Source organism: Enhydra lutris, unplaced genomic scaffold, assembly GCF_002288905.1.
Source record: "Enhydra lutris kenyoni isolate GAN:26980312 unplaced genomic scaffold, ASM228890v2 scaffoldscaffold37, whole genome shotgun sequence".
Lineage (NCBI taxonomy): Eukaryota > Metazoa > Chordata > Mammalia > Carnivora > Mustelidae > Enhydra > Enhydra lutris.
In genome coordinates this window covers 1,627,132-1,654,437 of record NW_019154121.1, presented here as the reverse complement: position 1 = coordinate 1,654,437, position 27,306 = coordinate 1,627,132, and the positions used below count along the sequence as shown (strand labels likewise).

At 37.1% G+C, this 27,306-nt stretch overlaps 1 protein-coding gene across 1 annotated transcript in view; it reads left to right on the top strand.

Moving 5' to 3' along the window:
* LOC111154359 (contactin 5) overlaps positions 1-27,306 on the top strand; it is a 560,291-nt gene that overhangs the window by 237,841 nt on the left and 295,144 nt on the right. The window contains exon 8 of the mRNA XM_022513913.1: positions 9,861-10,042. Coding sequence (XP_022369621.1) covers positions 9,861-10,042 — 182 coding nt within the window. The remainder of the gene's footprint in view (positions 1-9,860; positions 10,043-27,306) is intronic.

The following is a 27,306-nucleotide window of genomic DNA, read 5'->3' as shown; positions in this document are numbered from 1 at the left end:
CCATTTCTTTTTTCTCTTGGTCACATGTTCACCCACTCTTTGCAACGTATTTTTCTAAGTGATTTACAACAACATAGCTCACTTAATGTTCAAAATAATATTGAGAATCATTATTTCATAAACATCTATTAAATACCTTGTGCCTAGCACTCTATGAGACATGGTGAACATACTGATGAACAAAGGAAATAATGCTGCTACCTTCAAGTCATTTGCATTCTGAAGGAACAAATAAATATGTCCATTTTATAGATAGAAAATTAGATTCATTAACTTAGATAACTTTCCTAAGATCGCATAGCATCTTTGTTTTTCAAATGTATTTAACCTAAATTGCATTCCCCAAATTCCATGTTCTTAAACATGGGAAACTTAAAAACCTGGGAAGGTTGGGGGTTGGGGAGAAAACATAAACACTGAAATTATAAAGGGAATACAAACATCCCCATCATATTATTGAAAATTGTTTTTGCCCACTTGCTCTACCCGAAGTAATTTAAATAATTAATGTTCACAACTATTCTCTGAAATAGGTCATATTATTTCCCCCATATTGTACATTTAAGGGAAAAAAATAAGATGTTAAATAACATATGTTTGCCGAACGTTTTATTCCTGGGAAGTCTAGCTAGAGAACCCACACTTAACTGCTACTACAATAGCAACCACTCATGATTAAGGAATTTTTAATAAATTTAAACAATTATTTAAGCAACTTACTGCTAAAACATTGAAATTAGGGATGGAATACTTGATTTTCTAAGAAAACATGAATTGGCAAGATTGGCACAAGCAGAACACAACACAATTTAGGAAAACTAGAAGGAACTAAAAATATTATTGAAAAACTAACCTCACTAATGGTGGCAGACCCAGGTGACTTTTTTTTTTTTTGAAAATCCTATCAGTGTCCTAAGGAACATATCATTTCCCTACTACTTAAGCTATCAGAAAGAGGGTACTATTCTGGCATGTTCATTAAGATATCATCCTTCATTATGATACCAAATCTAAACTAAAGTTTAGTTTAGTCAAAACTAAAACCAAATCTGTCAAAATCTTGTAAGTGGGTGCCTGAATGGCTCAGTGGGTTAAGCCTCTGTCTTCAGCTCAGGTCCTGATCTCAGGGTCTGCTCAGCAAGGAGCCTGCTTCCCCCTCTCTCTCTCTGCCTGTCTCTCTGCCTACTTGTGACCTCTCTCTCTCTGTCAAATAAATAAATAAAATCTTAAAAAATAATCGTCTTGTAAGCAAACCAGCAACTCACTCACCAACAAGAAGTAAGCACACATACAAACCAGTAAACCTAATAAGCAGAAAATAATCTCACCTTTGAATATAGATGCAAAAATCCTAACTTAAAAAGATCACAAATTAATTCTCATATATATTAAAAGAATGATATGCTATGCCAATGTTAGGTTATTCCAAACTGCAAGTTTCAATCCTCTTAGATGTTGGGTATATGTATCTACCTAAATAAATAAGAAAAATTGTCAACTCTAATTCAGAAATTTCAATTCTATGCCTTATTCCTAAGGAACAAATCAAAAAGGGGTTCAAAATATACAGGTATTTATCATAGCATTGTTTATAATAGTAAACACTGCTATGCCTTCTATAAGAAAAATTAGTGTAAAAAATGTTAGACTTAGCAATTATAATCTATGGTAGAATGTAATAAGAGCTGTGAGTTTAAAAAAAGAAAAAAGGACTTATATTAAAAAAAAAAATCCCTGTAGACTACACAAATAAGGAAAGACTTTGCTGAAGAGGAGGCATTTAAGATGGGTCTCAAAGGATTAGTAGGATTTTAACAGATATAATTGGAAACACACAGAGATATGTTTCTGGGTCAGGAGATACGGAAGGAAGCAGTGAGAAATCAAACTGAAAAAGTAGACTGGGTCCAAACCGTAAAGTGCATTAAATATAGATAGTAATAAATAAATCAGTGGGACAGAACTGAGAAGCCTGAAACAAATTCAAGTATGTGAAATCAATTATGTGACAAAGACAAGATACCAGATATTATAAAGGGGTTTTTCTTTAATGGTACTAAAACAATTAGTTATATTCTCTAACACCAAAAACATGAATATAATCCAGGTGGATTAAAGATCAAACTATACAAAAGGAAAAAAAAAGAAAACACAATATACAGCCAGAAACAATGTAGACAATAAGGGCATAAGCAGGTTTACAGATAATTTTTTTTAAACAAAAAAATAGATACTGTTTTTTTTTTAATTTTATTTTTTATAAACATATAATATATTTTTATCCCCAGGGGTACAGGTCTGTGAATCGCCAGGTTTACACACTTCACAGCACTCACCATAGCACATACCCTCCCCAATGTCCATAATCCCACCCCCCTCCCAACCCCCCTCCCCCCATCAACCCTCAGTTGTTTTGTGAGATTAAGAGTCACTTATGGTTTGTCTCCCTCCCAATTCCATCTTGTTTCATTTACTCTTCAACTACCCCCTTAACCCCCCATGTTGCATCTCCTCTCCCTCATATCAGGGAGATCATATGATAGTTGTCTTTCTCCGATTGACTTATTTCGCTAAGCATGATACCCTCTAGTTCCATCCACGTCGTCTCAAATGGCAAGATTTCATTTCTTTTGATGGCTGCATAGTATTCCATTGTGTATATATACCACATCTTCTTTATCCATTCGTCTGTTGATGGATATCTAGGTTCCTTCCATAGTTTGGCTACTGTAGACATTGCTGCTATAAACATTCGGGTGCACGTGCCCCTTCGGATCACTATGTTCGTATCTTTAGGGTAAATACCCAGCAGTGCAATTGCTGGGTCATAGGGTAGTTCTGTTTTCAACATTTTGAGGAACCTCCATGCTGTTTTCCAGAGTGGTTGCACCAGCTTGCATTCCCACCAACAGTGTAGGAGGGTTCCCCTTTCTCCGCATCCTCGCCAGCATCTGTCATTTCCTGACGTGTTAATTTTAGCCATTCTGACTGGTGTGAGGTGGTATCTCATTGTGGTTTTGATTTGTATTTCCCTGATGCCGAGTGATATGGAGCACTCTTTCATGTGTCTGTTGGCCATCTGGATGTCTTCTTTGCAGAAATGTCTGTTCATGACTTCTGCCCATTTCTTGATTGGATTATTTGTTCTTTGGGTGTTGAGTTTGCTAAGTTCTTTATAGATTTTGGACACTAGCCCTTTATCTGATATGTCATTTGCAAATATCTTCTCCCGTTCTGTCAGTTGTCTTTTGGTTTTGTTTACTGTTTCCTTTGCTGTGCAAAAGCTTTTGATCTTGATGAAATCCCAATAGTTCATTTTTGCCCTTGCTTCCGTTGCCTTTGGCGATGTTCCTAGGAAGATGTTGCTGCGGCTGAGGTTGAAGAGGTTGCTGTCTGTGTTCTCCTCAAGGATTTTGATGGAACCCTTTCTCACATTGAGGTCCTTCATCCATTTGGAGTCTATTTTCGTGTGTGGTGTAAGGAAATGATCCAATTTCTTTTTTCTGCATGTGGCTGTCCAATTTTCCCAACACCATTTATTGAAGAGGCAGTCTTTTTTCCATTGGACATTCTTTCCTGCTTTGTCGAAGATGAGTTGACCATAGAGTTGAGGGTCTATTTCTGGGCTCTCTGTTCTGTTCCATTGATCTATGTGTCTGTTTTTGTGCCAGTACCATGCTGTCTTGATGATGACAGCTTTGTAATAGAGCTTGAAGTCCGGAATTGTGATGCCACCGACTTTGGCTTTCTTTTTCAATATTCCTTTGGCTATTCGAGGTCTTTTCTGGTTCCATATAAATTTTAGGATTATTTGTTCCATTTCTTTGAAAAAAATGGATGGTACTTTGATAGGAATTGCATTAAATGTGTAGATTGCTTTAGGTAGCATAGACATTTTCACAACATTTATTCTTCCAATCCAGGATCATGGAACATTTTTCCATTTCTTTGTGTCTTCCTCAATTTCTTTCATGAGTACTTTATAGTTTTCTGAGTATAGATTCTTAGTCTCTTTGGTTAGGTTTATTCCTAGGTATCTTATAGTTTTGGGTGCAATTGTAAATGGGATGGACTCCTTAATTTCTCTTTCTTCTGTCTTGTTGTTGGTGTAGAGAAATGCAACTGATTTCTGTGCATTGATTTTATATCCTGACACTTTACTGAATTCCTGTACAAGTTCTAGCAGTTTTGGAGTGGAGTCTTTTGGGTTTTCCACATATAGTATCATATCATCTGCGAAGAGTGATAGTTTGACTTCTTCTTTGCCGATTTGGATGCCTTTAATTTCCTTTTGTTGTCTGATTGCTGAGGCTAGGACTTCTAGTACTATGTTGAATAGCAGTGGTGATAACGGACATCCCTGTCGTGTTCCTGACCTTAGCGGAAAAGCTTTCAGTTTTTCTCCATTGAGAATGATATTTGCGGTGGGTTTTTCATAGATGGCTTTGATAATATTGAGGTAGGTGCCCTCTATCCCCACAGTTTGAAGAGTTTTGATCAGGAAGGGATGCTGTACTTTGTCAAATGCTTTTTCAGCATCTATGGAGAGTATCATATGGTTCTTGTTCTTTCTTTTATTGATGTGTTGTATCACATTGATTGATTTGTGGATGTTGAACCAACCTTGCAGCCCTGGAATAAATCCCACTTGGTCGTGGTGAATGATCCTTTTAATGTACTGTTGAATCCTATTGGCTAGTATTTTGGCGAGAATTTTTGCATCTGTGTTCATCAAGGATATTGGTCTGTAGTTCTCTTTTTTGATGGGATCCTTGTCTGGTTTTGGGATCAAGGTGATGCTGGCCTCATAAAATGAGTTTGGAAGTTTTCCTTCCATTTCTATTTTTTGGAACAGTTTCAGGAGAATAGGAATTAGTTCTTCTTTAAATGTTTGGTAGAATTGCCCCGGGGAAGCCGTCTGGCCCTGGGCTTTTGTTTGTTTGGAGATTCTTGATGACTGTTTCAATCTCCTTACTGCTTATGGGTCGTTGAGGCTTTCTATTTCTTCCTGGTTCAGTTGTGGTAGTTTATATGTCTCTAGGAATGCATCCATTTCTTCCAGATTGTCAAATTTGTTGGCGTAGAGTTGCTCATAGTATGTTCTTATAATTGTCTGTATTTCTTTGGTGTTAGTTGTGATCTCTCCTCTTTCATTCATGATTTTATTTATTGGGGTCCTCTCTCTTTTCTTTATGATAAGTCTGGCCAGGGGTTTATCGATCTTATTAATTCTTTCAAAGAACCAGCTCCTAGTTTCGTTGATTTGTTCTGGTTTCTATTTCATTGATTTCTGCTCTGATCTTTATGATTTCTCTTCTCCTGCTGGGTTTAGGGTTTCTTTCTTGTTCTTTCTCCAGCTCCTTTAGGTGTAGGGTTAGGTTGTGTACCTGAGACCTTTCTTGTTTCTTGAGAAAGGCTTGTACCGCTATATATTTTCCTCTCAGGACTGCCTTTGTTGTGTCCCACAGATTTTGAACCGTTGTGTTTTCATTATCATTTGTTTCCATGAATTTTTGCAACTCTTTTTTAAATTCCTGGTTGACCCATTCATTCTTTAGAAGGATGCTGTTTAATCTCCATGTATTTGGGTTCTTTCCAAATTTCCTCTTGTGATTGAGTTCTAGCTTCAGAGCATTGTGGTCTGAAGATATGCAGGGAATGATTCCAATCTTTTGATAACGGTTGAGACCTGATTTAGGACCCAGGGTGTGACCTATTCTGGAGAATGTTCCATGTGCACTAGAGAAGAATGTGTATTCTGTTGCTTTGGGATGAAATGTTCTGAATATATCTGTGATGTCCATCTGGTCCAGTGTGTCATTTAAGGCCTTGATTTCCTTGTTGATCTTTTGCTTGGATGATCTGTCCATTTCAGTGAGGGGAGTGTTAAAGTCCCCTACTATTATTGTATTATTGTCGATGTGTTTCTTTGATTATTTTTATTAATTGGTTTATATAGTTGGCTGCTCCCACGTTAGGGGCATAGATATTTAAAATTGTTAGATCTTTTTGTTGGATAGTTCCTTTGAGTATGATATAGTGTCCTTCCTCATCTCTTATTATAGTCTTTGGCTTAAAATCTAATTGATCTGATAAAAGGATTGCCACTCCTGCTTTCTTCTGATGTCCATTAGCATGGTAAATTCTTTTCCACCCCCTCACTTTAAATCTCGAGGTGTCTTCGGGTTTAAGATGAGTTTCTTGTAGGCAACATATAGATGGGTTTTGTTTTTTTATCCATTCTGATACCCTGTGTCTTTTGATTGGGGCATTTAGCCCATGAACATTCAGGGTAAGTATTGAGAGATATGAACTTAGTGCCATTGTATTGCCTGTAAGGTGACTGTTATTGTATATTGTCTCTGTTTCTTTCTGATCTACTACTTTTAGGGTCTCTCTTTGCTTAGAGGACCCCTTTCAATATTTCCTGTAGAGCTGGTTTGGTATTTGCAAATTCTTTCAGTTTTTGTTTGTCCTGGAAGCTTTTAATCTCTCCTTCTATTTTCAATGATAGCCTAGCTGGATATAGTATTCTTGGCTGCATGTTTTTCTCGTTTAGTACTCTGAATATATCATGCCAGCTCTTTCTGGCCTGCCAGGTCTCTGTGGATAAGTCTGCTGCCAATCTAATATTTTTACCATTGTATGTTACAGACTTCTTTTCCCGGGTGCTTTCAGGATCTTCTCTTTGTCACTAAGACTTGTAAATTTTACTATTAGGTGACGGGGTGTGGACCTATTATTGATTTTGAGGGGGTTCTCTGAACCTCCTGGATTTTGATGCTTGTTCCCTTTGCCATATTGGGGAAATTCTCTCCAATAATTCTCTCCAATATACCTTCTGCTCCCCTCTCTGTTTCCTCTTCTTCTGGAATCCCAATTATTCTAATGTTGTTTCATCTTATGGTGTCACTTATCTCTCGAATTCTCCCCTCGTGGTCCAGTAGCTGTTTGTCCCTCTTTTGCTCAGCTTCTTCATTCTCTGTCATTTGGTCTTCTATATCGCTAATTCTTTCTTCTGCCTCATTTATCCTAGCAGTCAGAGCCTCCATTTTTGTTTGCACCTCATTAATAGCTTTTTTGATTTCAACTTGGTTAGATTTTAGTTCTTTTATTTCTCCAGAAAGGGCATTTATATCTCCCGAGAGGGTTTCTCTAATATCTTCCATGCCTTTTTTGAGCCCGGCTAGAACCTTGAGAATCATCATTCTGAACTCTGGATCTGACATATTACCAATGTCTGTATTGATTAGGTCCCTAGCCTTTGGTAGTGCCTCTTGTTCTTTTTTTTGTGGTGAATTTTTCCGCCTTGTCATTTTGTCCAGATAAGAGTAGATGAAGGAGCAAGTAAAATACTAAAAGGGTGGCAACAATCCCAGGAAAATATGCTTTAGCCAAATCAGAAGAGATCCCAAATCGTGAGGGGGGAGAAAGGGGATAAAAAGAGGTTCAGAAAGAAAAAAAAAAAAGAAAGAAACAATTAAAGAAAACCAATAAAGAAAAAATATAAAAAGGAAAAAATATGTATATATATTAGATAAACTAGTTAAAAAACGTTAAAAAGAAAAGGGTAAAAGTTAAAGAAATTTAGCAGAAGAAGAAAAAAAAAATTGAAAAAGAAAAAAAAATTAAATTAACTGCAAGGCTAAAGAATCATGGGGAGAAAGCCATGAGTTCCGTGCTTTGCTTTCTCCTCCTCTGGAATTCCGCTGCTCTCCTTGGTATTGAAACTACACTCCTTGGTAGGTGAACTTGGTCCTGGCTGGGTTTCTTGTTGAACTTCTCGGGGAGGGGCGTGTTGTAGTGATTCTCAAGTGTCTTTGCCCCAGGCAGAGTTGCACCGCCCTTACCAGGGGCCGGGCTGAGTAATCCACTCGGGTTTGCAGGGTTTGCTTTCGGGAGCTTTTGTTCCCTGAGCGCTTTCCGTAGAGTCCGGAGGGCGGGAATGAAGATGGCGGCCTCCCGTTTTCTGGCCCAGAGGAGCCAAGAGCCCAGGGCCCCACTCCTCAGTGCACCCTCAGAGAACAGCGCCCAATTACTCCCGTCACCCTGGCCTCTGGCCGCACTCCGAGCTGACCGAGCCTGCAACCGGTTCAAGGTAACCCCGAGCTTAGCGCTTACTCCTTGGCTCTGTCTCTGTAGCCGGCTTCCCCGTTCTAATACCTGTAAGCTCTGCGACACTCAGACACTCCCGATCCTTCTGTGACCCTGCGGGACCTGAGGCTGTGCTGACCCCGCCTGGGCTTCACCCCGGTTAAGCCTCTGGAGCGATGTCCCTCAGCGGAACAGACTTTTAAAAGTCCTGATTTTGTGCTCCGTTGCTCTGCCACTTGCCGGGAGCCGGCCCCTCCCCCCGTGGTCTATCTTCCCGTCCCTTTGGATTCACTTCTCCGCCAGTCCTACCTTTCAGAAAGTGGTTGATTTTCTGTTTCTAGAGTTGCTGTTCTTCTTCTCTTCGATCTCCCGTTGGATTTGTAGGTGTTTGCAATCTTTAGATAAGCTATCTAGCTGATCTCCCGCTACCTGAAATAGTCTCAGCCTGCTACTTCTCTGCCATCTTGACTCCTCCCCAAAAAAGAGATATTGTGAAGGAAACTATAGATGTTTGTTTCTCCCAAAAATATCCATAAAAGTGTATCAGAGATGTCATCATAGACTAACAATACACTGAGGGAGAATTTTTCTGAGAAACAAGGTCTTAGTGGCTCTAATACACAAAGAACACTAAGAAATTAATTTTAAAATTACAAATAGGCAAATAGAAAAATGAAAGAAAAAATAGGAAAATAACATAAGCAAACAATTCACAGAAAAGCAGATGCAAATAGCCAAAAAAAGCCTAAAAAAATTTCAATCTTCTTTGAGTTCAGAGAAATATTAAACTTGCAACAAAATGTCATTTTTTACTTTTTGATACTGACAAAAATTAAACAGATTGATCACATAAAATGGCTTCAAGGATATGGAGAAACAGTCTCATATATTACTTATAGAAATGGAAACTGCTACTATATTATTGAGAAACAATCTAGCAGTACTTATTAAAATGAAAAATGTGCATGGCATTTGATCCATCAATTCTACTTTTGTAAATATCTGCTGCAGCAAATAAAAGCAATAGTATGTGTGATATATGTGCAAGGTTGTTTATAGCAATATTGTTTTTTAGTGGCAAAAAAAAAAAGGAAAGAAAAAAAAACTGGGACTACACTTAATGCCTAACTATAGAGGATGGCTCATTAAATTCTGATACATATATGTAAGGAATAATATGCAGCTATTAACTAGATTAAGTCAGGAGTTGATCTTGAATTTGATTTTTTAGTTATAAAATATCAAGTACACAACTTATTTTTTTAAACAAAACCAAAAATAACTAATCATATGTGTTACATATATGCATCATAAAGACAAGGTGGGAGATTACATGCAAACTGTATTTGTTGTTGCAAAAAGAAGATATTTGTAGAGAAGGGTGTAAAAGAGTTCTTAGTTCATTTAGTTCATGAGTCTTTTGTTTAATGTCTTCAAATAATCATGCATTACTTTTGTAATTTTGTCAAATTACTTTACCATGCAATTAAAACTTTTTAGAATAAAGTATGAGTATTAAAATGTATAAAATATTATCTCTGAATTGCTTTACTGAAATATGAAAGAAGAAGAAACTATCTTCTTTGAGTGTAACTACTTCCCAGACAATACACATGGAAAGTGAAGTACATCAACCAACACATGGTTCTTAATTGTGATTACACTTTATTGCACTCAGCCTATTAAGTGCTTAAGTTACCAGATAATAGAATCTATGTTCCTAATAGTGGAAAGTATATTAACGGCATTTTTGCTCCTTATTGTAGCCCAGTTCCAACAATCACATGGATGAAGGTTAATGGTTATATTCCTAGTAAGGCACGTCTGCGGAAATCTCAGGCAGTCCTGGAAATACCCAATGTTCAGCTGGATGATGCAGGCCTATATGAGTGCAGAGCTGAAAACTCACGTGGAAAAAATTCCTTTCGTGGACAGTTACAAGTATACAGTAAGTGCTCTCAGCAAAGCATGTTGCTCTCGTCCCAAGAGTCAAACTGAAAATGCAAATTAATTTGAACTGAATATTCTTTGTTAGGTAGTACCAAAAAAACCCAAGTAATAATTTATAATCATACTTCTTTTGCATGGCAAATATCATGTAAAATTACTCTATACACAGAAATACTTTTAATTAAAAATGAGTGGGGAATTATCAGGTTCTTTGTATAGAAAGTTGATATACTTAAAAATAAGATGTTTTCCTGGCACCAAAGCCATTCTTTGATAACTTAAAAATCTTGTAACCTTCATTAATTTATTCTTGCCCTTGGCCTGAGTCAGGAGTTATAATCTATTGCCCATGAACCAAATCCTGCTCAACAATCACTTTTTTGTAAATAAAATTTTATTGGAATGCAGCCACACCCATTTGTTTACATATTGTCTATGTCAGCTTTTGCACTTTTTGTGGCAGAATAAAGTAGTTGAGACAGAATTAAGTAGGTGATTTGCAAAGCCTAGGATATTTGCTATCTGGTACTTTACAAAAAAAATCTTTGCTGACCCTTGGTTTAAATTAATACATCTAAAAGATAAATAGCCTCTACAGCCTACAACCACTTATGTTGTCCAAAATGCCAAAGAGCCAACCAGGTTGTGTGCAAGAACTGGGAGAATCTACTTCAAAAATATCTACAATCTCATATTTACTTCAAAGGGTCATAAATTGTATCTACTTTTCATATTTGCTTTTATAGTATGTATTATGCATAATGAGCAAGTGATAGTATTCTTATTTCCTAAATGAGGACAGTAAAAAAAAAAGAAAAGAGGAATAATATAATGCAGAACATTGTTATAAGAAAATTCAGATGCTTTCAAGATGAAATTATCCAACTTACATATTTGGCTGAATCCACCAAGCAACTACAACTGTCATTGCATCTCAAGATCAGTTCTCCTAAAAGCCTAATGTCCTTCAAAAGAACTTTTAAAGAATAGCTTAAAATATTAATATCTGAATTCAATGTGACTTTTCTTCCCTTATCTCTAATATCTCCTTTAGGATTTCAGCAGTCCAACCTTATTGAATCTACCATGCATATTTCATAAATTCATTTATTCAATTAATGTTTATTAAGTGTATATTATTGCTCGACATACTAGCAGCAGAGCTTTCAAGGAACTTGTGGTTCATTGGATTAGATGAAAAACAAACCCCACATTAGAGCAGAGCATGCTGTCTGCTCTGATAAAGGCAAGTGCAAAGGAGCAGAGTCTACTGCATTCTAACGGGCTGATTCAGGGAAAGCTTTCCAAAGGATTTAAGCCGTTCTTTAAAAGCTAAAGAGGGAAAAGCATCTTGGAAAAGATAACAGAGCCATTTAGAAGTTTGCAAGATTAAAACACTAGCACTGGTTTGTTTACTTAATTTTTTTTTAGGCCATGGGTATGGTAGTTTGATGAAATTCACAAAACAAACTGTTCATGATTTCTTATTACATAATTAAGTAAACTGTCTAGTCATATGAAAAAAATGTTGCTTCTGTACCCCAGTGAACAATAATTAACATATAGATCGCTTCAGTTTGATTTGATTTGAATCATATAAGTAACATTCATATAATATCAGTTTATCTTCAAAAATCTGAAGTGATACTTGTTTATCTCTACAGATAAAAATCTGATAGTGAAAGGTGTTCAACCAGAACATTACCACTCAGAATACAAAAAATTCAAGGAGTGGGGCACCTGGGTGGTTCAGTGGGTTAAGCCTCTGCCTTTGGCTCAGGTCATGATCTCAGGGTCCTGGAATCAAACCCCGCATCAGGCTCTCTGCTCAGCCGGGAGCATGCTTCCCCCTTTCTCTCTGCCAGTGTGTGATCTCTCTGTCAAATTAATAAATAAAATCTTTAAAAAAAAATGCAAGGAGTGCCTGTTAGTCTGGGAAGTTCCAAATCTTTCTGTGTGGTGAAAAATGGCCCACACCTAAATTGTAATGTGATTCACAGTTTGAGACAGAAGTTTCTATATGGCCCTACTCTACTTGCACCCCTCACCACTCCAGCTACTTGATTCATAGCAGCAATGATTATTTCCAGGAAAATGGGGAAAAAATGATTTCACTCAATATTACTTGTTTACTTTAAGAGAGTATGCTACTTAGAAACAAGGTATGGCTCTCCTTGTCACACACAATTTGATGTACACTGTAGGCCAATCAGGTTAAGGACAAACCTGCCCAAAGCATGCATCATTTTGGATAGAAAATAATCAAGATTGTAGACCAGAAAAAGAAACTGGACCAGCTTGCTATTCCGGTACATATTTCTGACAGTTTGGGAAGGTATCTGGAAGAATTTGGCCTTTCACTGTAGCCCATATTTAGGGTGGTTTTCTACTCTGCTCCTGTTTTGCCTGGATAGTCCCAGTTAACGTCGGTACCACTGGGACAGTTACAACAAGCTCTCTTTCAGTTTGAGAAGTATCTTGATTATTACATATTCACCCAATTTGTACTTTTAAACCTATTGCCTTGGGCATTACAACCTTTCTCCTCACCCGTCAAACTCTGTAGAAGAATCTTGGCTAGCATTTCCACTTGACTGGCAGTTGATACAGAGTAGCATGATAGATGAATATTCCACTGTACCCATGGTTTGTATTTAGAATGTTCTCCTTTCAGGGGAATGGATTTCTGTTGGAATCTCTAACACCTGATCTTCACCTATTGGAATAACTAGAGCCTGATACTTTTTACCCAAATGGTCAATATTCACAGAGTACTAAAAACATAGGGATTTTCCTGTGGCTCACTTTCTTTTGGAAAGTGTAATTATGGGAATATTTTACATGGTCAGTTAGATGTTATTCAATGGATGAATCAAGCTTCCAAGGCACCTTTCAATCTTTCTAGTCTCATTTTTTTGGTCAAATCATAAAATAAGTGGTAATATAGGTGGTAGGCATAAATTTAAACCATAAATTTTATTATTTATAATTCAGAATTTATATTATAAACATAATGCAACAAATGGCACAACATGAAGAAGTCCATGGTAGTAAAATAATAAAAATTAAGGTGAAGTTATGTGTCTTATTTAGCCAATACATTCTAATAAGAATACTCATGAAGGGGCGTCCGGCTGGCTCAGTGGGTTAAAGCCTCTGCCTTCGTTCGGCTCAGGTTATGGTCTCAGGGTCCTGGGATCAAGCCCCGCATCAGGCACTCTGCTCAGCTGGGAGCCTGCTTCCCCCTCTCTCGCTGCCTGCCTCTCTGCCTACGTATGATCTCTGTCTGTCAAATAAATAAATAAAATTGGAAACAATACTCATGAAAAGGAAAAAAAATTAAACTAGCAAAAAACAAAGTTTTAGGGGCACCTGGGCGGCTCAGCTGGTTAAACCTCAGACTCTTGGTTTCAGCTCAGGTCATGATCTCAGGTTCTAGAGATCAAACCACAAGGAACATGGAGCTCCACACTCAGCGGGGAGTCTGCTTCTTTCCTCTCTCTCCCTCCCCCTTTGCCCCTCACCCCAGCTTGCATGTGTGCTCTCTCTCTTTCTCTCTCTCAAATAAATCTTTTAAAAACCACAAAATTTTAGTAATAATTGAAACTTAGAAAAACTGCATATTTAATCTATTAAATAGTCTTTTGTTTAAAATATATTATAGTCTGGGGTGCCTGGGTGGCTCAGTGGGTTAAGGCCTCTGACTTCAGCTCGGTTCATGATCTCAGGGTCCTGGGATCGAGCCCCACATTGGGCTCTCTGCTAGGTGGGGAGACTTCTTCCCCCGCCTCTCTGCCTGCCTCTCTGCCTACTTGTGATCTCTGTCAAATAAATAAAATCTTAAAAAATAATAAAATAAAATAAATTATAGTTCTATTTTATTTTTTTAAGGTTTTATTTATTTATTTACCTGAGAGAGAGTGAGAGTGAGAGTGAGAGAGCACAAAGCCAGGGGCGCAGCAGAGAGGCAGAAGGAGAAGCAGGCTCTCCCTTGAGTAAGGAGCCAGATGCAGGGCTGGATCCCAGGAATTATGGATGATGACCTAAGCTGAAGGCAGACAATTAACCACTGAGCCACCAGGCAGCCCTCTATGGTAATTTCTTTGATTATTTCTGTCCCTTCTAGCTTCTGATGATTAATTAAAATACTTCATTTTAACTAGTCACACAAAAATTTTAGTCTTTATATTTCCAATGTAAATTGAATGCTCCTTGTTAAAGTTCTCAATTAAAATGAAAAGAATGAGAAAACAAAGGAAGAAAGAAGTAAGGAGGGGAAAAAGGAAAGAAGGAAGGAAGGAAGGAAGCTCAAACAATTTTAAACAATTTTATATATAAGGAGCTCTTAACGGGAGGTACTTTGTATACAGAAAAATATTATATAAAGATGCGTGATCTATGAGTTTAAATATATATCATGTGCTCCATCAACTAGTAATTTGTCACCCTGTAGGTAAGGACACTGTCACTATGATCACTGAAATGACTGTATTGACAATTTAGACTAGAAATATATCAGTATTAATATATACCTGTAACCAAGACTTTTAAGAGAAAATTACATTGCATTGTACTAAATATCCAATAAGGAACAGAGTTTTATTTTCATTGCAGTGTAGTGTTATAGATTTCCTTATTTTTGTAAAATCTCTGGAGAGTGCCCTCACAAATTTTAATGCCTGCCAATGTCTGCAATTTGATTATAAGCTTTTCCAAGACAAAGACTATTTTTGTTTGGTTTGTTATTTTTCCTATTTTTCCCATCATTAAGCATTATGCCCAGCACACAGTGGATAATTTTTATAACTCTATGCTATTATAATGATTAGTGCTTAGACATACACACCATTCTTCAAGGTACACTGTGAAGACCAGATGCCAGTCAGGTAACCAGCAACACACACACAGATGTGGGGCCCAGCGAACCTGTGGCTCCCTACAGGGAGTCTGAGGCCTCCAGCCTGGGCAGGCGCTACCCTGCTGGGCCATCTGGTGTCTATGGAGCACCAAGGAGGTTGGGCCATGGGTGCAGTAGGAGGCACAGACCTGCTTGCCCTGTGCATGAATGTGAATGCCGAGGCCATGCTAGTGAGGGACCCCTTAGAGGATGAGAGCTTCACACTGTCGTCTTCAGCTTCTGACCCAGCATGTGATGCTGTGGTTGGATATTTAGAGGACATTATCATGGATGACAGATGAGTTCCAATTGTTTCAGATTTCACAGTCTCATACTACCAGGAATTAGAAGATCGGAAAGAATAATTGAATGCTCCTTGTTAAAGTTCTCAATTAAAATATGCCTATATGCCTATTTTTAATGAATCTATCTCTTTGGTAGGAAAGTATTTTGAAGAACAGCTATCGGAGCAGATTCTTGGATTTAACGTGGCAGCTTTCACAAGTTTACAGTGCCATAAAGATGAAGTAGCTGATGTACATTGCATGCTGCTCACACTTACGGATTTTCTGGCTTTTAAACAAAGTTTCAGGACTACAGGGCATTTTTTTTTAATAAACATATAATGTATTATTAGCCCCAGGGGTACAGGTCTGTGAATCACCAGGTTTACACACTTCACAGCACTCACCATATCACATACTCTCCCCAATGTCCATAACCCCACCACACTCTCCCTACCCCCCTCCCCGCCGCCACCGTCAGTTTGTTTTGTGACATTAAGAGTCTCTTATGGTTTGTCTCCCTCCAATCCCATCTTGTTTCATTTATTCTTTCCCTACTCCCCAAACCCCCCATGTTGCATCTCCACTTCCTCATATCAGGGAGATCATATGATAGTTGTCTTTCTCTGATTGACTTATTTCGCTAAGCATGATACCCTCTAGTTCCAACCATGTCATGACAAATGGCAAGATTTCATTTCTTTTGATGGCTGCATAGTATTCCATTGTATATACCACATTGTATATATTCCACATCTTCTTTATCCATTCATCTGTTGATGGATATCTAGGTTCTTTCCATAGTTTGGCTATTGTAGACATTGCTGCTATAAACATTCGGGTGCACGTGCCCCTTCGGATCACTACGTTTGTATCTTTAGGGTAAATACCCAGCAGTGCAATTGCTGGGTCATAGGGTAGTTCTGTTTTCAACATTTTGAGGAATCTCCATGCTGTTTTCCAGAGTGGTTGCACCAGCTTGCATTCCCACCAACAGCGTAGGAGGGTTCCCCTTTCTCCACATCCTCGCCAGCATCTGTCATTTCTTGTTAATTTTAGCCATTCTGACTGGTGTGAGGTGGTATCTCATTGTGGTTTTATTTGTATTTCCCTGATGCTGAGTGATGTGGAGCACTCTTTCATGTGTCTGTTGGCCATCTGGATGTCTTCTTTGCAGAAATGTCTGTTCATGTCTTCTGCCCATTTCTTGATTGGATTATTTGTTCTTTGGGTGTTGAGTTTGCTAAGCTCTTTAGAGATTTTGGATACTAGCCCTTTATCTGATATGTCATTTGCAAATATCTTCTCCCATTCTGTCAGTTGTCTTTTGGTTTTGTTAACTGTTTCCTTTGCTGTGCAAAAGCTTTTGATCTTGATGAAGTCCCAATAGTTCATTTTTGCCCTTGGTTCCCTTGCCTTTGGCGATGTTCCTAGGAAGATGTTGCTGCGGCTGAGGTCGAAGAGGTTGCTGTCTGTGTTCTCCTCAAGGATTTTGATGGATTCCTTTCTCACATTGAGGTCCTTCATCTATTTTGTGTCTATTTTCATGTGTGGTGTAAGGAAAAGGTCCAGTTTAATTTTTCTGCATGTGGCTGTCCAATTTTCCCAACACCATTTGTTGAAGAGGCAGTCTTTTTTCCATTGGACATTCTTTCCTGCTTTGTCGAAGATGAGTTGACCATAGAGTTGAGGGTCTATTTCTGGGCTCTCTATTCTGTTCCATTGATCTATGTGTCGGTTTTTATGCCAGTACCATACTGTCTTGATGATGACAGCTTTGTAATAGAGCTTGAAATCTGGAATTGTGATGCCACCAACTTTGGCTTTCTTTTTCAATATTGCTTTGGCTATTCGAGGTCTTTTCTGGTTCCATATAAATTTTAGGATTATTTGTTCCATTTCTTTGAAAAAAAAAAGGATGGTACTTTGATAGGAATTGCATTAAATGTATAGATTGCTTTAGGTAGAATAGACATTTTCACAATATTTATTCTTCCAATCCAGGATCATGGAACATTTTTCCATTTCTTTGTGTCTTCTTCAATTTCATTCATGAGTACTTTATAGTTTTCTCAGTATAGATTCTTTGCCTCTTTGGTTAGGTCTATTCCTAGGTATCTTATGGTTTGGAGTGCAATTGTAAATGGGATGGACTCCTTAATTTCTCTTTCTTCTGTCTTGTTGGTGTAAAGAAATGCAACTGATTTCTGTGTATTGATTTTGTATCCTGACACTTTACTGAATTCCTGTACAAGTTCTAGCAGTTTTGGAGTGGAGTTTTTGGGTTTTCCACATATAGTATCATATTATCTGCAAAGAGTGATAGTTTGACTTCTTCTTTGCCGATTTGGATGCCTTTAATTTCTTTTTGTTGTCTGATTGCTGAGGCTAGGACTTCTAGTACTATGTTGAATAGCAGGGGTGTGATAATGGACATCCCTGCCATCTTCCTGACCTTAGCAGAAAAGCTCAGTTTTTCTCCATTGAGAATGATATTTGCGGTGGGTTTTTCATAGATGGCTTTGATGATGTTGAGGTATGTGCCCTCTATTCCTACACTTTGAAGAGTTTTGATCAGGAAGGGATGCTGTACTTTGTCAAATGCTTTTTCAGCATCTATTGAGAGTATCATATGGTTCTTGTTCTTTCTTTTATTAATGTATTGTATCACATTGATTGATTTGCAGATGTTGAACCAAACTTGTAGCCCTGGAATAAATCCCACTTGATCGTGGTGAATAATCCTTTTAATGTACTGTTGGATCCTATTGGCTAGTATTTTGGTGAGAATTTTCGCATCTGTGTTCATCAAGGACATTGGTTTTTAATTCTCTTTTTTGATAGGATCCTTGTCTGGTTTTGGGATCAAGGTGAGGACTACAGGGCTTTAAAAGAAAAAAAAAAAAGATTTAAGCAACTGTTTGATGGTGGCTTTGTTGTGTAAATCACCTTCTATAACAGTTTCCCAGAAAGATTCACAACCCTAGGTCTCACCTGCAGGCAATGATATCTTTCTCAGTGTTACCCAGTAGACTGGGAGAGGTTTTGGCTAATGTGAAAGAATTACATACTGGAAAGACTGTCTTTATTCTGCAACTCTTTTTTTTTTTATTTTTTTAAATTTTTTCAGCGTAACAGTATTCATTGTTTTTGCACCACACCCAGTGTTTCATGCAATCCATGCCTTCTCCAATACCCATCACCTGGTTCCCCCAACCTCCCACCCCCCACCCCTTCAAACCCCTCAGATTGTTTTTCAGGGTCCATTATTCTTCAACTCTTTATTAATGTTAAGTATTGATGGGTCAAAAGACAATCACCTGACTCTCCCTGAGACCTATTTCTCCCGAAGCACTTTCTTGTGTTCAGTAATCCTAATCCTCCTCCTTGAGTAGATGCCTTTCTCAGAAGCCTCTTTTGAGTCAAGATCCTCTGGAACAACCCCAGGTCCAGCATTCTATCCAGGGCCCCTTTCCCAGTGTACAATGTTGGTATGTCAGCATTTGAAAGAACTCACCATCTCCAATGGTCTTTGGCCCAGCAGGCTCCCCATGTCCCACCTGGCTTTTTGTGCTCTCACAGTTTTCAGTCCTGCAGTCTCAAAGGTGTTTTTGACTACATGGGAGATTTGTCAAGGGTGTTACCCAAGCCAGCTGCCCCTCTTGAAACTTCTGAAGCATCTTCTATCACAGCTAGCCTTGGCTTTAGCAATCAACTGAGAGAGCTGTCCTTTACTTAACGCTACACATAAAAGTCAATTCCTAGTCTTATATTTGTAGTTCTTGAATTACTGTATTCTACTGGTCTTGAGGTAGTCCCACTGTTTCTATAATTCTCTTTTAAGGATTTTTGGAGGGCGCCTGCATGGCCCAGTTCATTAAGGAGCCAGTTCTTGGTTTTGGTTTAGGTTATTGTCTCAGGAGTGAGATCAACCCCCGTTTTGGGCTCCACGCTGAACGTGGAGCCTGCTTAAGATTCTCTCTCTTCTTCTCCCTGAACCCCTCCTCACTCATGCTCTCTCAATAATTTAAAAAAAAAAAGAATTTTTGGAGAAAATATTTTTATAGATGACTAATCAGGCAAACCTAGCAGATATACTCTCAGAATTCCAGGATTACTCACCGAAGATCAGAGTATTATGTTCTCTGTGCTTTTTAGCTGTTAGTACTATGAAAACAAAAATGCTTTCTATGTTGCTGTTTCTCTTTTACTGAGACATATAAATTTATGTGTATGCTGTACTAAAAGTGTAGTCCAGGATAAAAGCTATTCCTTTCTCATAGTATGTTGTGTTTCCAAAAGTTTGTTAAAACGCTTTCTGTATAAATCAGTTCATTAGGTTTTTTTGGAGGGGATAGAGGCTCTACAGTTCCTCATCCTGTCAGATGCTGTTCCACTGGTCTAGCTCAGCACTAGTAGGAGAGAACAAAGTTTTACTATTCATCTGTCTGCTTTGATTTACTACCATGTTTGATAGAACATTACCGACCAAGAAACACGGATGTCACAAATCTAAAAAGAAGAAAAAATGTAATAGTTCAATTCTTAATGTGTAATATATATGTGTGTGTATACATACACACATATTTGTGATATATATTACAATGTATATCATAATACATATAATACAATATATATTGCATTATATAATATATTATGCATTACACACATATATATGTAAAAATAAGTCTCTGTATTGACTTTTCACTTGGCTCTTATAGTTCTCAAGGATGAGCTATAGGCTCTGTGTTGTTTCTGTACTGATGTACATATAAAATACTTTTGTACCATGAAAAATAAAGAAAGAAATGAAAGTGAGGGGAGATTAAGAGACTAATGAAGGGAACAAATAGTTGTCAGGAACTTGTTTTGGACACTATTGCAGCTACTAGGTACTTTTCATGCACTAACTTGCAATAACTCTTAGAAATTACCATTCTTGCTTGACAGGTGGGGAAACCAAGGCCTAGAAAGGTTAAGGAGCTTATTACTCCATGTCCCAATAATAATAAGCTGTAAAACCAGATTCCAACTTAGAACTGGCAATAATATCAGCATTTGACCTCCAATTAAAGATACTACCTCTCAGGAAAATATTGAGGAGCTGAGCTAAGGTATGAGATAAGAAGTGATGGAGAGTAGTTAATTCCTGTTTACTCATCTTTTATTAGTATTAGAGAAAAATAAAAATCCTCACCATTAGTTCTCATTCTCTGTTTTTCTTTTCTCTGGAGCTGTGTTTTTCTATATTAAGCATGATTTTAAAAGTATTTTAGCTATTGAGGCACCTGAGTGGCTCAGTTGGTTAAGTGTCTGACTTTGGCTCAGATCATTATCTCAGGTCCTGGGATTGAGCCCCTTGTTAGGCTCCTCTACAGTCAGCGTGGAATCTTCTTGTTCCTTTGCCTCTCCCCCCTGCTTGTTCTATTTCCCTCTCCCTCTCTCTCTCTCTATCAAATAAATAAATAAAATCTTAAAAAAAATTTTAGCCACTAAAATACACTAAATAATTACCATAGAAGATAATACAAAATTGTATATTATGGATTGAAACTTGTATACATGAAGAAAATTTTTTCAGTCCTATTTCTTTGGAGAATGTATCTCACCTTGAATTTTGTTGTTATGATGTATATTCACAGTTGATAGAAAATGAAGTTCATGTTAATGCATGAACAATAGATTGAGGAAGTAAAGTAATCAATATTTATAACCAATATATCATCATAGTAGCCCATTGAAATAGGAGTTATCATCTATGGCTTTGAGATGATACTCATTAAAGTAATACATTCATGATCACATATTAGAGCAAGGGCAGGGTAGCATTGGATTTGAACCTACATTTACCCCCAACTGTATCATCTTTCCAATATACCATGTTACCCCTCACATCTGAGAGTCTTAATGTTAAAAATGATTTATGTGATTAAATATGTTTACTCTTCAACACTTAAAAGTACAGGAGTAATGAAGGAGACCAATTACAATTAGCTTTTATCAATAGGGGTTTTGAGATTTTCTAATGACAAGAGATAATAAGCAAGAGTTTCTTTATGCAAATCTGCTTACTATTTTTAATGATGTAACCTGGAGACTGATCTGAAGCTCAAATGTATTACATAAATTGTTGTCAATATGCAATGCGTCTGGTGAGAGTGTAATGGTGTTTAGGTGTTTAAAGTCCCATTCTTTTACCCCCTAAAAAAGGTGGCCTAACAAAAGATAGATGAAGAAGTTATTAGTGTTTTGATTGTGTGTTTAATTCTAGGGGCAGTATAAAAGTCCATTTTTATTTGTAGAATTGCTGTTAGAGTGAATCTGAGTATTTTAATTGAATGTCTGTCTCGTCTACTAGATTTTGAGCTGAGAGCAAACACACATTGTAACATATTGTTATCCTCAGTGTTAAGCATTGCACCAATAGTGGTGTCCAATAAATAGTTACTGAAAGGAAGCAGAATTATTTCTTTTTAGTTTCATTTATCAATTGTTGGTTCCTATGACAAATTCATTTTGGAAACAGGACTCTATATTAGGCTAGTTTTATAGAGTAATCCAAATATGTTTGAAAAAATGTTGATTTAATTTCTAATTTTTTTTATTTCCTAGATGTTACAATATATTCTTATTTCAATAATTCTTTCTCTCTTAATTTTTCATTTGAGTAACTTTTTTAGTTCTCTTTTCAATTTCTTTTTAATTCCCATTATAGTACACAAAGAAACACGGCAAATATAACTAAGCTAAAATAAAAACATAAAAATATACATGTATAACTAACCTATATAACCTAATCCTATAATTAATTTTATATGTAGGTCAGTTATGTCTAAAATAAGTGTATATGTCATGTCAACTTTGCTCTTGATGATCTTGCTATCTTGATGGGGTGCCAAACCATAAACAAGTAAAAAACCCAATAGCTGTTTAAGTCAGCAACAGGAGTCACAAGCTCTATGGTGATCATTTTCCAGGTGGCTAAGAACTACACATACCCAAAGAAGGTACAGATGACTCCCTTTTGAGTTTAGAGTTAATAAATATATAATTTAGACTAAACTTTGAATTATTAGTAAAACTAAAAGAGACAAGAGAAGCAGAACATTCCACGTAGATTTAAAAATTTGACAAAGATACAGGGTGTATTTGGGAGACAGCACATCTGTGTACTTGGATTACAAGGGTCATGAGTAGTATGAAATACACTGGCAAAGTAGAGTAGGAAAGTACATAGAAAGTCCTAATGAGAAAGTAGAGTTTAATATTGCTTTTGTATCTTACCATTCTTATCAGTATTTTTAGCGTATTATGACAGATAATTATAAAAGAAATGATTTTAGAAACCAGCCACAAAGTCAGTATTAATATTTGAAGCTCTCCCTGGTAAGATTTTTGCGTGATAGCTCCTAGACTTGAAGTTGAATCACAGAGTTGTTCAAAGGCCTACAAATTCTGACTATGCCAAAGTAAGGCTCTTTAAAGACCAGACTATATTGCCTAGAAGACAAATGAGCTACTAAAAATGAAATTCCCATTTAGAGACCAGTAGAAGGCAAAACACATTATGAATGCAATAAATGCTTCTGATTCATTTTTTAATCTGCTGGAATGGATTGAAAGAATTGTATGCTTTCTGAAGTCAGAAATATCTGATTTTGAAAGTGGTTATTATCCCTTATTAACTGTTTGACCTTGGGTACATTTTTTTAACCTCTCTGAACCAAAGTTTCCTGATTCATAAATTTAAGTATGTTTGTTTTCAGGATCTATGTTACAGGGATTAATCAATAATGTAGCTCAGTTCCTAAGACTAGAATTTAATAAATTAGAGTTCTTTTTCTCTTGCTCCTTCTCCTCCCTTCAAAACTGGTTAGTTTTTGGACATCTGTTGCCCCCTCAGACCAATTATTATTCATGTGCAGTTTCCTTTAGTGCATCTTCTTTCCTTTCTTGTGCTATTATATTCTGTGACACTGACTTTAGATTTCTTCTACCACCGTATAAACTGCTTAAAAAAAAAAAAAAGTAAGATAGAAGCTCCTATATCCCTAATAACCTCTAAGACTAAGAAAGGACAAAATAGTATGAGGTGAATGAATCAATAATCAAAGTCCTCACTGTCAGAAAGTAAAATGTTATTGGTTTATGCCAAAAATGTTGATAAGAGAAAAAGTTTGTTCAGTTCAATATTTTTTCATAGTTATTGTTTTAGTTGTTTCAAAAAGAGTATTTGTGGACAAATAGTCACTTGGTTTTCAATATTTTTATTTTAAAAATTAGTCAATAAAGACATTATTCTGTACCTTATAATTTTTTTTAAAATTACATTATTTCTTGATGAAGTAATTTTTCACTTGTAACTTTGAAAATATTTTTAAAAAATTTTTAAGAATACTAGTAAATACAGAAAAATTTTACTCCAAGTGAATTTGAATTTATAAATTATTTTTCCTATTCCATTCAGGTTCTTTTAAGAAAAGCAAAAATAAAAAAGCAAGGCAGTTATTCAGCAAATAGACATGATGTATTATTTCAGTTTGTGCTAATGCTGCCCTAATACCTAGAAAAAATTATGTCTCTAAATACCTGATTTCCTTCTGAACAAGGTCTGATACATTGGAGATACTGGAGGCACAGCAATAAACTTGTAAAACAGTAAGATACAGTGGATCTAGCTTACAAAAGTGTTTTTAATTGTTACAATATTGTCATTGGTATATCCTTTCACATAGAGTTCAGTGTGAAATGCAATATTGTGCTTCTTTCAAATACCTGCAATTATGAGAACTAATACTTTTTTTAATGCAAGGAATACTTCCATATGAATTTGAATTTGGTAATGTATTTGAGAAATGAAATCATCTTTCTTTTTTTTTTAATTTTATTTTTTATAAACATATAATATATTTTTATCCCCAGGGGTACAGGTCTGTGAATCGCCAGGTTTACACACTTCACAGCACTCCCCATAGCACATACCCTCCCCAATGTCCGTAATCCCACTCGCCCTCCCAACCCCCATCCCCCCATCAACCCTCAGTTTGTTTGTGAGATTAAGAGTCACTTATGGTTTGTCTCCCTCCCAATCCCATCTTGTTTCATTTACTCTTCTCCTACCCCCTTAAACCCCATATTGCATCTCCTCTCCCTCATATCAGGGAGATCATATGATAGTTGTCTTTCTCCGATTGACTTATTTCGCTAAGCATGATACCCTCTAGTTCCATCCACGTCATCGCAAATGGCAAGATTTCATTTCTTATGATGGCTGCATAGTATTCCATTGTGTATATATACCACATCTTCTTTATCCATTCGTCTGTTGATGGACATCTAGGTTCTTTCCATAGTTTGGCTATTGTAGACATTGCTGCTATAAACATTCGGGTGCACGTGCCCCTTCGGATCACTACTTTTGTATCTTTAGGGTAAATACCCAGCAGTGCAATTGCTGGGTCATAGGGTAGTTCTGTTTTCAACATTTTGAGGAACCTCCATGCTGTTTTCCAGAGTGGTTGCACCAGCTTGCATTCCCACCAACAGCATAGGAGGGTTCCCCTTTCTCCACATCCTCGCCAGCATCTGTCATTTCCTGGCTTGTTAATTTTAGCCATTCTGACTGGTGTGAGGTGGTATCTCATTGTGGTTTTGATTTGTATTTCCCTGATGCCGAGTGATATGGAGCACTCTTTCATGTGTCTGTTGGCCATCTGGATGTCTTCTTTGCAGAAATGTCTGTTCATGTCTTCTGCCCATTTCTTGATTGGATTATTTGTTCTTTGGGTGTTGAGTTTGCTAAGTTCTTTATAGATTTTGGACACTAGCCCTTTATCTGATATGTCATTTGCAAATATCTTCTCCCGTTCTGTCAGTTGTCTTTTGGTTTTGTTTACTGTTTCCTTTGCTGTGCAAAAGCTTTTGATCTTGATGAAATCCCAATAGTTCATTTTTGCCCTTGCTTCCGTTGCCTTTGGCGATGTTCCTAGGAAGATGTTGCTGCGGCTGAGGTTGAAGAGGTTGCTGTCTGTGTTCTCCTCAAGGATTTTGATGGAACCCTTTCTCACATTGAGGTCCTTCATCCATTTGGAGTCTATTTTCGTGTGTGGTGTAAGGAAATGATCCAATTTCTTTTTTCTGCATGTGGCTGTCCAATTTTCCCAACACCATTTATTGAAGAGGCAGTCTTTTTTCCATTGGACATTCTTTCCTGCTTTGTCGAAGATGAGTTGACCATAGAGTTGAGGGTCTATTTCTGGGCTCTCTGTTCTGTTCCATTGATCTATGTGTCTGTTTTTGTGCCAGTACCATGCTGTCTTGATGATGACAGCTTTGTAATAGAGCTTGAAGTCCGGAATTGTGATGCCACCGACTTTGGCTTTCTTTTTCAATATTCCTTTGGCTATTCGAGGTCTTTTCTGGTTCCATATAAATTTTAGGATTATTTGTTCCATTTCTTTGAAAAAAATGGATGGTACTTTGATAGGAATTGCATTAAATGTGTAGATTGCTTTAGGTAGCATAGACATTTTCACAACATTTATTCTTCCAATCCAGGATCATGGAACATTTTTCCATTTCTTTGTGTCTTCCTCAATTTCTTTCATGAGTACTTTATAGTTTTCTGTGTATAGATTCTTAGTCTCTTTGGTTAGATTTATTCCTAGGTATCTTATAGTTTTGGGTGCAATTGTAAATGGGATGGACTCCTTAATTTCTCTTTCTTCTGTCTTGTTGTTGGTGTAGAGAAATGCAACTGATTTCTGGGCATTGATTTTATATCCTGACACTTTACTGAATTCCTGTACAAGTTCTAGCAGTTTTGGAGTGGAGTCTTTTGGGTTTTCCACATATAGTATCATATCATCTGCGAAGAGTGATAGTTTGACTTCTTCTTTGCCGATTTGGATGCCTTTAATTTCCTTTTGTTGTCTGATTGCTGAGGCTAGGACTTCTAGTACTATGTTGAATAGCAGTGGTGATAACGGACATCCCTGTCGTGTTCCTGACCTTAGCGGAAAAGCTTTCAGTTTTTCTCCATTGAGAATGATATTTGCGGTGGGTTTTTCATAGATGGCTTTGATAATATTGAGGTAGGTGCCCTCTATCCCCACAGTTTGAAGAGTTTTGATCAGGAAGGGATGCTGTACTTTGTCAAATGCTTTTTCAGCATCTATGGAGAGTATCATATGGTTCTTGTTCTTTCTTTTATTAATGTGTTGTATCACATTGATTGATTTGCGGATGTTGAACCAACCTTGCAGCCCTGGAATAAATCCCACTTGGTCGTGGTGAATAATCCTTTTAATGTACTGTTGAATCCTATTGGCTAGTATTTTGGCGAGAATTTTTGCATCTGTGTTCATCAAGGATATTGGTCTGTAGTTCTCTTTTTTGATGGGATCCTTGTCTGGTTTTGGGATCAAGGTGATGCTGGCCTCATAAAATGAGTTTGGAAGTTTTCCTTCCATTTCTATTTTTTGGAACAGTTTCAGGAGAATAGGAATTAGTTCTTCTTTAAATGTTTGGTAGAATTGCCCCGGGGAAGCCGTCTGGCCCTGGGCTTTTGTTTGTTTGGAGATTCTTGATGACTGTTTCAATCTCCTTACTGCTTATGGGTCGTTGAGGCTTTCTATTTCTTCCTGGTTCAGTTGTGGTAGTTTATATGTCTCTAGGAATGCATCCATTTCTTCCAGATTGTCAAATTTGTTGGCGTAGAGTTGCTCATAGTATGTTCTTATAATTGTCTGTATTTCTTTGGTGTTAGTTGTGATCTCTCCTCTTTCATTCATGATTTTATTTATTGGGGTCCTCTCTCTTTTCTTTATGATAAGTCTGGCCAGGGGTTTATCGATCTTATTAATTCTTTCAAAGAACCAGCTCCTAGTTTCGTTGATTTGTTCTGGTTTCTATTTCATTGATTTCTGCTCTGATCTTTATGATTTCTCTTCTCCTGCTGGGTTTAGGGTTTCTTTCTTGTTCTTTCTCCAGCTCCTTTAGGTGTAGGGTTAGGTTGTGTACCTGAGACCTTTCTTGTTTCTTGAGAAAGGCTTGTACCGCTATATATTTTCCTCTCAGGAC